Source organism: Passer domesticus, chromosome 3, assembly GCF_036417665.1.
Source record: "Passer domesticus isolate bPasDom1 chromosome 3, bPasDom1.hap1, whole genome shotgun sequence".
Taxonomy (NCBI): domain Eukaryota; kingdom Metazoa; phylum Chordata; class Aves; order Passeriformes; family Passeridae; genus Passer; species Passer domesticus.
Window position 1 is genome coordinate 54283453 of NC_087476.1, and position 16098 is coordinate 54299550.

General features: G+C 35.9%; 1 protein-coding gene across 4 annotated transcripts in view; it reads left to right on the top strand.

Annotated features, from left to right (window-relative positions):
• The window catches only part of LAMA2 (laminin subunit alpha 2), a 340056-nt gene that overhangs the window by 89701 nt on the left and 234257 nt on the right, over window positions 1-16098 (top strand). For all 4 annotated transcript variants that reach the window (XM_064413130.1, XM_064413127.1, XM_064413128.1 and 1 more), the window contains exon 4: window positions 9375-9617. In XM_064413130.1, coding sequence (XP_064269200.1) covers window positions 9375-9617 — 243 coding nt within the window. The remainder of the gene's footprint in view (window positions 1-9374; window positions 9618-16098) is intronic.

Here is a 16098-nt window from a genome sequence, read left to right on the forward strand (position 1 = left end):
AATGCTTTCAAAACTGCTTTCGTAAAGGTAAGGCTTATAGCTTCTCTTCATTCCTAAACCAGAAAGTAGTTTGACAGAAATGAAGTTTAGTCCAAACTTGTACTTTTCTCCAACAGATAGTCAGTTTTGTTCATCTTCAAAAATGTTTGTCTAAAGAGAAAAAGTGGAAAAACTGAAAGTCTGTTGAGACTATCACACTGCAATTGCCTGATTGCCCTGCTTCCCCTCCCTGCTGAAAGGGAGATGTTTCTGTACTTCTTGTTCTGGCACTAGCATTTGTGTTGCCATGCAGGAAACCAGATGTACCTTGGTACTGAAAACTATGTCTTGTTTTGTTTTTTGGGGTGTGGTTTCTACCATATCAGTTTTCTGATTTGGCTTGCTTGTGTGAGGTTTTGTTGCCAGCTTGAGGGAGGGGGCAGCAAACATTCCATGTTGGCTTCAACGCTATAAAACCTCAAAGAGTACGGTACTGATCTGTGAGCTACAGTCCAAGCCTGCAACATAGAGCTGTCATCCTCAATATTTGTTTTTACTACTTCTTGCTCATGAATCATTCCGTTTTGAAGTTATGTAGACATTTGAGAATTCAGAAAACAAATTCTCTCAAAACTAAGCCAGTTTTCTGGCTCAGTTACCCCTAAGCAGTAAAGGAACCCTTGAAGTGACAGCCCAAAAGAGATGCAACTAAAACCATGAAAATGACTGTTGAATCAGTTAAAAAAAAAGAAAAATTAATTAGGTGTTCTGTTTTAATAAAGTCCACAGCCAACTTTTGTCACAATATGACACGAAATGAACGTCACGCATACGCTGAGATGTCCAAGGTAAAAAAGGGGTAGTTTATTTCTCTACTTCGATATATACGGAATTCCAAAAATGACCCTGGATTGGAGGATGAAATTGCCACCTCTCCAATGACACTGGTGAAACCAACGTTCTATAAATTCTCTCCTCCTCCAGAAAGGAATGCAAAACAATCATTATTTACATGAAAAGTGTGTGAGAAACTCCATTACAAAAATGTAAACATCAGAAGGCTTAGAAGAACTTAGAACAGGGTGACAAACTTTTAGACAGACATGTTAGTTGCAATATTCATTATTTTCTTATTTATTTTTTCAATACCTTCATAGGCTTGAATCTTAACATTTTAGTGAATCCCTTATGTTCTTTAGATTTACAATTTGCTGGTAATCAACTAAATAGATATCTATGGAGTGAAAAAATTAGTAATTTACCTTTCTGATATTCTTTTAAATTATTATTACTTTTTAATTATTTTACATTATTAATTACCATCTAATTTTAAAATCTTTTAAAAGTAAGACTATTGGACTTGAAGTTAGCTTATAATGAAAACATTTGAAAAACTCAAAAAGAAAAACAAGAAAAAATTGCATATAAATACACCAGTAAGGATTTATAGCAAACATACCTAGAAAAAATTATATGTTATCATGAAAACAAACAGAACATTAGTAAATATTTTGACATTACACTAAACATTTTTAAGAACTACCTGTTTTATATACTATTAGCAAATTTACTTTAGATTATGTATCTTTCCACCTTGATTTCTGTTTGTAGGAAGTAGAGAATATGCGCACACTAATAAGTAACAGATTTTATCCAGGGGTCCCTTCTTGTCTCAGAATAAAGTTTTCCCCATTGATGTGACTCAGACAAAAGCCTAAGGAAAATAAAATGTCTTTTTCCCCAGTTAAGGACTGAGACTGCACTTTTATGCCAGCCATAATTCCTGAAGAGGCTGCTGCATGAAGCTTTTTAGGTGTTGTAAAAAACAAATATTAGTGAAAATGCTCAAGCTGACTTTCCCATAGCATTAAAAAAGTACATGGAGGGAGTTGTCTGAAATGCATTCTTAAATGCGAAGAACCCATCATTGTATGGAAAGATGAATTGTAATACCCACCAAACAAATTGCTGTAAGCTGGGTTGAAGAGTTGTATTAACAATAAATATCCTCAGGATTATTTGGTCCATTTTTTATTCTCACCACTAAATCAGACCATAAATTTATTGCTTTTGGCTTAGATAGAAAGATTTCTAAGTGAGCAAATCCTTTCAGCTTCAGTTCATAATACACAGTAACAAAGATTTTGAACAGTTTTGAGAATTTATACATTTTCCTTTTGAGGTTACATGCCTTATGTTTTCCCTAGATGTTTGTAATACATATACATTCCACTTTGCTAATTTTGGCTTTAAGGAAGAAAGCTATTTTCCTTTGAATCCAGTGACACATACATTCTGACATAATTATGAGGTTGTGTTCTGATTTTGTGCTGTTAGCTGTCTTGGTTCTAAAGAAAATTGTGCAGCCTGGGAGAGTGGTGATGAGATAAGTAAGGGGTCCCTAGGATTCTCAGTCTTGAGCAGATTTTGTTATTGATATTGAAGAAATGTATTGTCTTTAAATAGTTTGTGATGAATAAGAAGCTTACTTGAAAAAATAAGTTTTGCAGCTGATGGTGGTTGTGAAACAGTGCTTCTGTTGTGATAGGCACATTAAAATGTACAGATTTGGTATGAGTAAGTGAGAGCTTGTGAGAGGACATTGCATGGAAACATCGCTGAAGGAAATAAGAACACTTCACTCTGAGTAATCTCAGTGCTAATAGACCCAAGCTGAGCATCAGTTCTGGGATCTAGAAAATTTTTTTAGAAGAGGTTTTTTTTGTGTGTATGTTTTGAGTACCAAAATAGAGGAACAACAGCACAACTGTCCTCCCCTCTTGTGCATGTTTTAAGAAGAAGTTTAGATATTGGCATTTTTATCAATTTCTCTTTTCTCAAAATAGTCTTTCTCCATGGAAAGAAGTGATAAACTGTAGAAAAGAAAGAGAAATTGCTTTCTGCTATTATTTGAAAGTATTGTGAAAAGAGATTATTAGCTTCAGCCCTCTATTCTAGTACACACCAGGCTAATGATGAGCAGCAAAAATAATCAAGAGAAAGCAGGTCTTCTTTTTGAGGCCTTCACAAACAGCTAAACAGTTGGTAGTGGAGAAAATCAACTGAAAAAAATACAAAGAAAAAAGCTGACACTGAGACAAACTTTATAGGTTCTGACTCCTTCCATTTGGTTTAATATGTCTCAGATATTCAGCAGCTGGACAACTTGAGTCCTTTACAGTTTGACATTGTATAAAGTGCATTCTTTCAATAGACTTTACTTTCTTTTTTTTTTTTAGTGACATCTTAACAGGAACAAATATTGAGAAGTATTAGTACAGTGTGATTTTTGTGACAGAAAGTGTTCTTAAAAGAACTTGTGCCTCTCCAGCAGTTACATGCATGGAAGGGAGAAAGCTGAGCTTATTCTAAGTTCAGGGATTTATATATATTTTTTAAAAGTGAATATTTTCCTGTGGGCATTAATTGAATGGGACTGAGCAGTGTACAAAAGTGAATTTTTGCCTAAATAGAAAAGATTAATTTGTAACTAGTTTGGAGGCACCCACCTTAGAGCTATTCAAGATTGGCTATGATAAATCTTTCTGTTTTTCCCATGAAGTGCTGTGGACATCTTAATTTGCATAGCATTTGTAGCTGCAACATTTTGTAGCTACAATTTTTTCCGGACCAATGATGCCTTGTTAAATTTCCTTTCAACACTAGAAAAAAAAATCTATGTTGGAATAAAGTGTGTGTTTCTTTCAGCCCAAATTCCCCATCTGGTAGCAGAATTTCAGTTGGAAGCAGCTGAGAGATATAGAAGCAGCATTGTTATTAAAGGCAAACTGCGGCATGGTGGGAGATGTTCAGCTCTCTAAGCTGATATTAGTGGAATCCTGCTCAGTATATTTTTTTTTTCCACCCATGACAACATTTTCAATTACAGAAGTTCTAACTGTGAGCAAAATATTTGAAATCATGGCCACTGTCTCTAAGGACAGTGATAGAAAAAATACATGCTAGATGGCCATTTGAGGAATTTGGAAAGCCATTCAATTTCTAATGGCTTTTTCTCTGTCTGAGTTGGATGTGAGACTAAAATGAGAAGCTTAGTTGTTTTTAAATAACCAGTTGTATAAAAATTCTTGCATCAAAACTGTCTACTCTCTTTAATACATAATAAACCCAAATAATAATCCATAACTATCTGTGAGTTGAAATACTACTGACCTCATAAACTGGCCTCTGAGAACACAAGGAACTGTTTCTCAAAACTTACACAATCTCTTCTTCAATTTATGAGTAGTTGAATTTGGTCTGTTTCATGTCTTAAACCTTTAGGAGAGGCCAATCCAAAATGAGAAACAGTGAAAATGTGGTATTTAAGATGCATGATGTGCTGCATATATAACAATTGTTTTTATATGTGAGTATCAAGATAGAAGTTAATGACTGAGAAACACTTTTGCATTGAGAATCTGTTTGTCTGTGATTTCTGATTCTTGATCACCTGTGGTATTAGAAGTTCAGACCTATGTGTGCTTTCACATTCAGACTGTAGCAAGGCACAGCTCATACTCCTGAGAGAGTGAAACACAACCATGGCTGCACAGAGCAACATAAATAGACCACAGTGCCCTGTCAGCACCCACATGAACACAAACACAGCACAGCCTGCTTCACCCTCTTCTTCCTCTCCATCTGACCAGGATCAATGTCTGCTAGGGGTGTATATATCTATGGATGCAACCAAGGCATGCAGTGCTTTGGTAGCTAACCTTGGATAATCTTTTGAAGATCCTTGAGATTTACAGCCCCACTCCAGTTGCTGGTATTTAGATCTCTTCTGCTTGCTGAGCTTGAAGTTAAATCTTATTCACACATACCCACTAAAAAGAGAGAGCACACCCAAAGAAGATATTTAGAAACAGGATTTAGTGAGAAAATAGGATAGACTTCAGTGATTGAGGTCAGGATTAACAAGCTGATCAGCCAGCTAGTTGTAGTCAACTGGTTCCTTTCATCTCCTTTTCCCTCTATCTTACACTTATTCCTTCTTGATCCACCTTGATCTCTCCCTTTCTCTACCTCTATTCCTTCACCTAAACGGTTCCATTGTAAGTCTCATCCATTTATTCAATCCCTTTAACACATCCCATAATGAATTCTGCATAGACTTTCCTCTGCTTCTCTTAATGAGGGGCACCCCCCTATAGCTAATAGCCCCCTTTAACCTCAGAGTGTTCTGAGGTAGCCTCGAATCCTCTGGATGGATTTCACACTGGGACAAGGAGTGTCTGCAGTGCTTTATGTACCCCTATCAGCACTTTTAAATAACTGCCTAAATAAATCTGTGTCATGGTAAAGGTCATATGGTGTGACAGTATTTATACCAGCCTGTAAGGAAACTAGTCCTTGCTTAAGTTCTGACACTGAACTGCAATAATAATCAGCAACATAATTACAGTAAACAAGTAGATACAGCGTTTACACCAGATTGTTGATGGAAGCCTCCATTAGGGCAAATAAATTTTTCTGTTGAGAAAATGAAATGGAAATACTTCTGTAGAATTGTGTGGTACCATTTTTTTTTCTCTGCTGATATTCTGATTTACATGAATTTTTTCTAACTGAAGGATTTATTTTTTAAATAGAAGTGCAAGTGGGAGTCGGACACAATGAGATTTCCTGCTTCAGTAGTTAACCCTATGTAGATTAATGATTCACTTCAGCTCTATCTGAATAATATTAGTGTAGCAAATTATCCTTTATGGTAAGTAGGATGCACTTTTCTGTGTCTTATGAGGCATTCACAAGAAGGTATAGTACTATAACTTATGGAAGCGTTCCTACAATATGTGCTTCATAGTTCTCACTGCTGAGACAATTACCAGTGAAAATGAGACCCAAGACTCATTTTGTTTCTCATCTTGAGCATTATGTTGCCTATAATTTGGGAAAGGTTTAAAGGAGTATTTAGACTATTTCCACTCCCATAATTATACTGCTATGGTCACATGAGCAGGAAAAAGTAGAAAAAATCACCAGCTGTGCTTTGGCAGCTGTGTTAGTGATCTTATGCATGCTACCAGGCAGCTTGGTATTGCTCCATTTTCCCATTTGTATAAGCAAACTTGGGTCTCTAGGTTGCATTCTATTGCTCTTGTACAAATCCAGATGTGCTCTAAGATGGTGCAGTTACTCTGTCAATTGACATGTGTCAGTTTATTGATGCTATCTGAAAAAGTGAACCAAGCTGCTGTGTCAATTACCCCTGTGAGGAGAATCTCAGTGTTACCATGTACTAGGAAGGCTGGCTTCAGAACACTGAACCATGTCACTTTTTTTGATTGTGGAAACAAATGCAACAAAACACAATGATACATTAGACTTTATTCATTTTCTCATGCCAGTAAGAAAACTTGCTGGTTTTGTATTTGCTAAAAAACTCCACAATAAAAGAAGAGTTACTCCTTTATCTGGAGAAGGACAGTTTTCCAGCTGATTGGAAAGTCAGCATTGCTTACATTACATTGATTTGCTTGGTGAATAATCATGCAGCTGTTATTAATTTGATTATTTTTGTTGTCATTGCTAGCTTGCTGAGAAAGCACAGTAAAACATGGCATGCAACATGATTGCTCTCTGCCTCACAGCATTGTTGTGAGCTGGTAGTGCCTGGTGTAGCTGACTGAGCTGGGGCAATAATCTTCTTGTGTCATGCTAAAGCTCTAGCTGTCCCCCAAAGGAAAGGTATTTTTAAGAAGCATGGATTAACAACCCATGCTGTCTTCAGCCTAGCCTTAGAAAGATCAGGAATAATATCAACCAGGCCATGTTTTTGATGCATGATGCTTTTGGTACATCCTCCTTTGTCTGCACTTAGCATTAACAGTCCACCAATTTTTAAAAATACTGGTAATTCCAGCTCTGTTTCTTAGTCCAGGAAGTTAGTGGGTTGCAGATAGCTCAGTGCTGTGACAAAAGGAACTCTTAGAGGCTGGGACAGTAGTAGTTTGAATCAGGTTGAAAATTGTAGCTGAATAATAGTTACAACCACCAGCTCTTTGTGTGTATTCTTTTATTTACATTAAGAAGTTTTTTTCTTGTCAGATTTAGATTAAGAGAAATTACATCCATTCCACTGTGATGTGCAATATGCTGTTTACTCTCTACTGCTTTTTTTTTTTTTGTGGGTTTTTTTCAGTTTCATTTACAGCGCATGCTAAAAATAATGAAAGCCAAAGGTGTATATTAAATTGCAGTCAAGCAGTGCACTATCTGAAGGCAAGAAACAAGACTTGAAATGCATTCTCAAGAAACTATGCAGGAAATGTTATTGGAAGAGGGATTCAATTTGAAAAATCACTGTAGAAAGTTTCTCTCTCCCACACAGCCTAGTATTTCAAGCAAACAGAAAAGAGACTTCCTGTTGATTACACCTGTTGGCCCCTCTGAGTCAGTGCATCCAAGATATTTGCAAAGCTAAATGTTTTTTTTTCTCTGTACTTAACAATGAATCTTTCATGAAATGTTGCAAATTTTAGGACTTCCAAAAAGGAAGCTATATATACACACACCTGGGGTTATGAACTTATTGTGAAATATGTCCTAAACCACAGATCTTCCATGCTAGAAGCCCTGGCAAGTTTAACCTCAGCTGTTCCCCATTCAATGTGTAAGGAACAGTCTTATTCTGAGAATTTGAGGTAAATTGCTTATGTAAAATAAAAAAAATATTTAAAAGTACTCTGGAATTAAATCTTTATTCTGTATTCCTTACATTTCTAAGAGTTTAACTGGGGCGGGGGGGGGGAGTAGTTTGGAGAGATTTGTTAATGTTTTGTTTGTCTCTGTTTATTGTAAAAAGTATTATAACCGATTCAAGATAGTTAAAACTATAATTGTAACTGTTTGTGGCCACAAGGGAATATGGCTGCAAATGAGTTAGAGAGAGGAAAGGGGATTTCTGAAAGGGGGCAAGTGATTGTATGATTCCTGTTGGAACAATGGAACGAAACGCAGGTTTTTTGTTTCTCAGGAGTCTTTATTTAATGCTATTGAAGAAAGATATTGAGATAATCATCCAAGAAGGTACAGTTACAGACATGCTCTTTAGGCTGAAATAAACACAGCCTCACTCACTTCTTATTCCACTGAAAAACTTTGGCTGCTAGTGGTTTATTTTCCTGATTGAAGTGACTATGAATCTTACCAAATTTTCAGCGTCTGCACAGAAGGCAGGAATGATAATTGGAGATATAAATTTCTTTGTCTCCATCATAATGTGTTCAGGAATACTCTGCCACTTAACACATTTTCTATTTTACAGTAATACTGGTGGATAATAAACACCAGTTCAAATCTCCTTACTGTTTCTTTCATTGTTTACTGTTGGATATTCTTTTGGTAACTTTACTGATCATCTAAGCACTCACAAGAGATTTTGTGTGGACTAAGTCTGAATCTTGCAGCTTCTTTACAGTGACTGTCCAATACAAAAAGGTTTAAGTATAAAATCAACACTGACATGATACCCTCTGGCATCATCATGTACAGATTCACAGCACTGCATCTCAAAAATAGTAACTTTATATGAGTTCTACTTTTCTGATGGAAATAGCTGCTTCTGTCCCTTGGCTTCAGTTCTATCTCTGTAGCATATGGCTGTTAGTAGGTTAAAAACCAAACCAAACCAGACCTGCGTCACTAATGTGTGTCATTCTGCAATTGCAAATGTATTTATGGTTTGCATTCCAGCAAGCGTGTACACAGAAATAAACCTTGATAAATCAATTGAATAGGCAGGTAAAATGGGCTATAATGAGCATTGATTATCTGCTTGCATTCTGTTTATAGTGATATTTGATGTGTCTCTGTCCTGTAAAGCTTATTCACGGTCACAGTGCTGAGTTGGGTGAATGTTTTATAGAATGATTGAAACAAGATTATTTTATAGAATGATTTCAGCATGATGTGATTATCTTTCAATAGCTTAAAACTATGTTTTTCTTTAACAGAGATAGAGTTGTAATAGTTCGGCAACTCTTAGACATTGTGGAAAGTGTATGTCTATAAATACACATAAAGAAACAATGCCACACTTACAAACTGAAAATACTTGAAAACAAACTTTGCAAACATTTGGCTGAAATTGCAGTTTAGCAATTACCTACTAAGCTATGTGAAACATAGAGTGCTTTGTAATTCTATTTTCAAAGTCTCTATTGGCCTAATGCAACTAATATTTTTTTTTCAGAAATGTCTGGAGAATTTGTTTCTGCACTTGTAAGAGTTTCCATGTAATCCAAGGCCATATTGCATTTCTAGGGGAAAGAAAACCAGTCAAGCATTAGTGTATTTACTTTACTTATTTTGGCAGCTATGAAGAAATTGGAATGAATTTTTCATTGTGTGTTTAGTTGTGTTTTAACAATTCTTGTATTTTTCAGGTTTTCCAAATCGCGTATGTTATTGTGAAAGCAGCTAACTCCCCTCGTCCTGGGAACTGGATATTGGAGCGCTCGCTGGACGGTGTGGACTATCAGCCATGGCAGTACTATGCCATCACAGACAGCGAGTGCCTGACACGCTACAACATTCATCCCCGGCCTGGAACCCCATCCTACATAAAAGATGATGAAGTCATATGCACTTCTTATTATTCCAAAATCCACCCTCTGGAAAATGGAGAGGTAAGATCAGATGGTGTTCCATATGTAACACAGCAGAAAAAAACCCCTTTGGTTAATTGGCTAATCTGTCTTCAGTAGACAGAGTGTTTTGGTACAATTGAAAAATGTGGAGAGAATCTGTTTACAAGTTTTAAAAGCTCATCTTACATGGTCCTATATAAATGCACACAAGGTTCACTCTAATAAGAATATTCTACCAGGTAAACCAAGAAGTAAAGGAGTTTATCGGCTAGGCACTTAGTACTTTCACACAACTTTATGTACTTGGAATATGTTCCCATATTCCCTTGTGAACAAAGGGGAGAATACTTGGAAAAATCACAGACTCAGTGAAGTCATAAAACACTTTTCTTTTAGATGCATTTTCAGTCCCTGTGTATAAGCCAGGATGTCAAATGATAATGATTTTAGCCAGAATTTAATTTAATGCCTTAAGAGCTGACCCTCTACCCCCGTTTATGCCTATTTCTACTTCTTTCAGAGATCTCTACTATTTTACTCTAAGTCCAGGCACATGAGTCATGGACCAGTCATTTGTTCTAATTGAGAGTGTGGAAAAGATGAGATGGACATGAGAATGAGAATCTGTAGTTGAAAGAGCAAGGCAAATGTAACACCTGTAGCTGAAAATGCAGTCTTTTCAGTCATTTAAAATGATGAGAGGGAAAGCCATGTGTAACATATTCCAGCTGCATTTTTTTTCACAATTTTTTCTAGCACTTGCTCTGCAAATGAAATTTTAGCCTCAATATTTATCCCTCTGTTATTATTTTCTGTTGCACTTTTCAGTGATTTTTGTGTAAATAAGTACAAAATTACTTTCTTCTGTTCCCCTAAACACAAAGCAATGTTCCCATGCAAAATTGTTAATACAGTTGTTTTTGAGTTCTGGATATAGAGACATATAGTTTGTTTCTGTTCTCAGAAAATTTCCAATGCCAGTTGCAAAAATTCAAAAAATCAGCTTTCAGTGAAAATATCCTGTAGATACACTTTAGAAAGATATAACCTTGAATCTCAGAGAGTCTCAGATTATCGAGAGTTATCCGATGGGAAATCATTTTCAGTTCTAGGAAAAATGGCAAGTATTTTGTATTTGTAGTTGTGCTTGTATCATTAGTGCTGTATCATTTGCATGGGTATTTGTTCTTGTAAAATCTAGCAGGAGTAGATAAAGTGATGAAGCCTGCTGAATTGAGTTGAACTTAATTCTGATTTTAAGTGTGTAATTAACAATTTTTAACCAGGTCTGATGTTCTCTATCCTTTACTTAGTAAATTACCTACATCTGGTATGTGGTTTCTTTGAAGACAAAGATGACTTTGAAGGGAAGAATATCTGTATGTAATGTATTCTGTTCCACTTGGCAAATAGGAGTTGTTAGATAGAGACATACTCATGAAAGGCATGGGATAAACCTAAGTTAATCTTACCTCCTGTAGGTATTTATTAATCTGAGATGCGGCTGTGATAGAGAGAGAACAGCTTGAAATGAAAAGCCTAAGTATCAACCTTTATAGTGGTTGGAAGAGTGAAGTCTTATTCCGCGTGAACTAATTATTTTACATTTTTAACAATACTCTTTTCATAAGTAAAGTACTAGTTTCAGCTGTCTGAGTAGCTAAAGGCTGCATTAATAAGTAGCATTTACAGAGAATTAACCCAGGTTAATTCGTTTTCATATTTTGTAAAATACATAACATGAAAAAAACATTTCTACCGATATCATATTTACTTGCAGTTGTGTTGCTAGTGGTATTTGGCTCTTGGTCTTTCAGTGGAACTACATCTGCATATAATTTATATTCATTTCAGGAGAGTAATTTTGTTCTGTGAATCAGACATTACAGTCACCTTGTAAGACTGATAGGGTTATGAAATGTAAATAAAGTACCTTGCTTCAAACCCCATGAGTTGCTTAGGCACACCATTCCAGTGTACACCCAGAAAACCTGATGAAGTCCACAAGGAACATGCTTGGCAAGCCAGTGCCAATATCAAATGTACATCTACAATACTGTCTGAAGTTAAAAGTTGTCTGTCATCTTAGAAAAACCAGAAAATATTCTCCTTATGTATGCTTTCAATGAACATTTTAGTCAGTGACTTGATTCATTAGGATATTTCCAGAAATGTTCATTCTAAGCCAAATATTTTTTTAATATTTTAATACTATTAATACTTTTAATACTATTCCTATTTGCACCAGTAATATTATCATGGCCAGTCTCAGAATTAGAACCAACAACAGCCAGAACAACAAAGCCAACAAAACAACAACAAATAAACAAAAAACTCCATGTGATTTATCATCACATCTGTGTAACTAGCACAAGTTTAAGTCAAATGGGAACAAGCAATCTATAGGCCAGGGATTATTTGCTAAAAGTAATTTTATTGAATGAGTTAATAGAAAATTGCATGACAACTTCCAAAAGAACAAAAGTAAGAAACTCTCAAAGACATTTCTCTAAAAGTGAAGACTTGAATGCAGAAAGATTTCTAGCATTCTGGTTTCCATACCAAGCTATTAGTGATAGCTAGAAAAACAGTGTTTCTCTACATCATACTGGCTAAGGTGTACTGTTAGCAAAGCTATTTCACAGCATCATGGAATGGGTAACAACAGAGGGGACCACAGTGGGTCATCTGGTCCAAGCACTTTGTAGAAGCAAGGTCATCCTAGAGGACGTGGCACAGGATTGTGTCCAGAGAGTTTTGTAATATCTCCAGTGAGGTAGACAGCAACCTCTCTGGGCAGTTTGTTCCAGTGCACAGTCACTGCACAGTAAAGAAATTCTTCCTCGTGTTTGGGTAGAATCTCCTGTGCATCAGTTTCTGCTTGTTGCCTCTAGTCCTGATGGTCAGCACCATTGAGAAGAGCCTGGCTCGTCCTATCGCCAACCCATTTTCAGATACTTATATACATGGATGAGGACCCCTCTGTGTCATCTCTTCTTGAGGCTGAACAGGCCCAGCTCCTTCAGCTTATCCTCCTAAGAGAAATGCTTCAGTTCCCAAATAAATATAAGAGATAAAGCTTCCCAAAACACTATTTCAAAACAAAAATTAATGTTCCTGTCTCCCCATGCCAGAAAAATAGGGGGAAGAGATTAGTTCACTTAATGAGTTATTCATTACATTTTATTGAACTGATGTTCCTTGCTTTAATAGTATTTTAAAATACTTTTTTACACTGAGTAAGAAAGACCAGTTTATGTAAGGAATAATAGCTGGTGATGTGAGTCTGGTATTTTCAGGTAAATAAGAATGCTTATTTTGTTTTCGTCTTTACTTAAACACTGTATAAGAATGTCATTTCTTTGTTTCTTTATTTCCGCAGATGATCATTAGTTTGAGAAGTAAAAGTTAGTGGGTTACCATAGTGATTTTTACTTCAATCTGCTTACACAGGAGCCTCTGATGTTTACACCCAGTTTGCACCATTTTATTGAAATATTTCTTCTTCTGCTAGACTGAAATTTATTTCACGGCCTCTTTACCTTGATGACTAGATGAATGTAAGGCTCTGAACATTAGCCTTCAATCTTGTAATTTTCTGTGAGATGCTGAAAGATTTCTTTTAGTAAATGCACATGTATTGAATTGAATTAGCACATGTAGGTTATTTGTATTTTGATACATTGGAATCTTCCCTCTTGCTTACAGTTGTTTCAAAGCTGGACCATCTGAAAACTACAGGTGCAACAGATGATCACTATAACATTAGGAAAATGTATCTATTTTCATAGAAAAAGGACACATAGTTTTGTATGAAGTAAAATCGGAGGTTACACTTGGAAACAGCGTTCTTCAAACATACATGGATTTAGAGTGTTTTGTTTGGGCTAGGAGAAAATAAATATTTAAGTTTTTAAAAATTGGGGTTTTTTCTTCAGTATCAAGTAGTTCTTTCTGCAAGCAGATATTGAAAGTCACATGCAATGAAGATGGTGGAAGAAAAGCTTAATTAATCTGATAGGAAAGCACTTCATTTTACTAAGAAGGCAAAAACACCCTCCGCCCTCCTGCCTCACACCCCCCCCCCACCAAAATTTTGGGAAATACTGAGTTTCTCTAAAATAAGGCTTTCTGAAAGTTTAAAAATTGAGAGTAAGGTGGTGAATTTAATTCCCACATTTTAAAATCTTGATTGAAATACCCAATTGTCTCCCCTGTCTGTCATCAAATAGAGTTATTCTGTCAAAGATTTTTTTTAAAAATAAAATTATTTCTGGTGTTATGGAAGGTAGGTAAACTTTCAAGGAAAAGAAATAATTCCCTCTTTGCAGGCAGAATGTGTTGTCAGAAGATGCTACCTCAAAGGATATTTCTGTGGGTGATTAGAGTTTGGGTTATACAGCGACAATGGAGAGATGAAGTCTCAGGATTCAGTAAATATTTCCTTGTAGAGAGTAAGAGAAACAGTCTCTGATTGTCCTCTGTGAGATGCCTTTCATATGTTATTTTCATTTGTTGAGAATGCTCTACCTTGGCATTTAAATATAGAAAAGTTGAAGGATACAGGAAGCCCTGTATTTGAAGGGAAGTAATCTGATTGTAGAAATGAGAATCCAAAACATTTATCTGGATTCCCCATATCAAACACAGCCCTTGGTATTGCTTGATTCTTTTGAGCAGGAAGCATTTGTTAAGCAATCAGTGTGACCAGATGGATTATAAAACACTATTGGTAATGACCATTGGTTTATTATTAAGGAGGTGATATAGTTGCACATCTGCTGTGTTCCATTGCAAACTGTACCATGGTAGTGCCACGTAAATTTAGTACATGAAGTACCATGGTGCTTCTGTGTTCAAAGGTGAAAATTGGAGACTGAAAGACTTTGGGAAAAGCTGTCTGTGTGAACAGTGGAGTCAAAGGTTCTCACAGTTCTGGTGTCCTTCAACAAGAAAATTCTTTCTGTCTCCTCCATGTCTAAGTCTGAAGCAGGGGACTGACAGGGAGGAGAGTTATGGTGGAATTAAGTAACCTATCTCCTTCATATTCTGCAATAAGTCTTTCTATCACTGCTATTACAGTGGTGAGAATGATACTGCAGTGAAGGTGATGCTTCAGTTCTGCTCCTTTAAATCCTTAATCTCATACCTTTCTAGTGATTGTAGCAATATAGCTGTAATGTAAAAAAAAAAAAAAAAAAAAAAAACAAAAAACAACAAAACTCTGTGGTAGTAAAGACAAGCCTTGTATAAGCATGTTCATTAGTCTTTATATTCTTCAGTCAAGTGGAAGTTCAAAGTGTGTACTTACCAAGTAAAGAAGAAAAATAAACAGAAACAAGTGCCTTGACAGTATTTTTTTATTTTGTTCACTTGTTGCCGTAGCACTTGAATGCTTGTGCTCTGTCCCTTTTTAAACGCATGCCTCAGGTCCCTTGGAACTTCCCCCAGTGTCCCAGTACTTTGCTGAGCTTGCCTCAGGCCAGTGATACCATGAACATTGAACTCTAATGTTTACATGCTAGTTTTCTCCTCTTCATACCACAGTACTTGTCCTGTTTGGTGCAGTCTCAGTGGTTCACAGAGAAGAAAAGGAAGAAAAAGAGACGTAGAACTGGACTTTAAAGTGTGTTCTTCTCATAGCTAAATTTAGACTGAGAATGTCAATGCTAAGAGGGCAGAGGGTGCAAATTTTGGAAGTACTCAAAATTGAAACGTATTCAGTTGCAGACTAAAAATTTTATTTCTTTTCTTCTTACTTATTAATGATACAGATGCTACACAGTTTCTAAAAAAAATGCTTAAGAGTTTGTGAATTACAGTGTTTATGCTGCCTTTATAGTTCCTATTTTTAGATTGATCCTCCCAGCTCCTAACATGTACTTAGTATCTTGTCTTTATTGCAAAATAATTTTCTAAAGTCTGAACTCTTATTTCCCCTTGAATAACAGTGATAGGTGTATTTTCAAATGCATAAGATGTAGAAAAGGCATCAACAGTAAAAAAGTAATGCCAGTAATATCTTTGCCCATGCCCTCAACTGCAATCACCTTAGGAATTTCTCAGGAGTATGCTAAATTTCCATGTATTTTACTTGCATTTCTGTACACCTCCGTACAGTACTTGTGGTTATGGCATATGTTGTCTTGTACCTGTATTGTGTTGCTATATTTTCACTGGAGAAAAAAATCAAAAAGCACCATATAAAAAAATAGGTAACAGTCTATTATTAATGAATGTAAGCGTTCATAAATTTAAGTGGATTCTACTTCCAGCATCACAGTTTAGACGAAGACATTAGGCAGAGACTAATGAATGCAGTCTGACTCAGAATCCAAAACAGGGATCTGTGAACAGCTTTTTTCAGCTTGACGTCTGAAGAGGGAGAATAACAATAATTTTAAGGAATTCATTTTTTTTCCCAAACAATGAAAGGCAAATTTTTATTTTGATTGACATGAATTGTTCCATGTGATGCAAAATGAAAACATTTTATTTGGTTTTTTTTTTTTTCAATGCA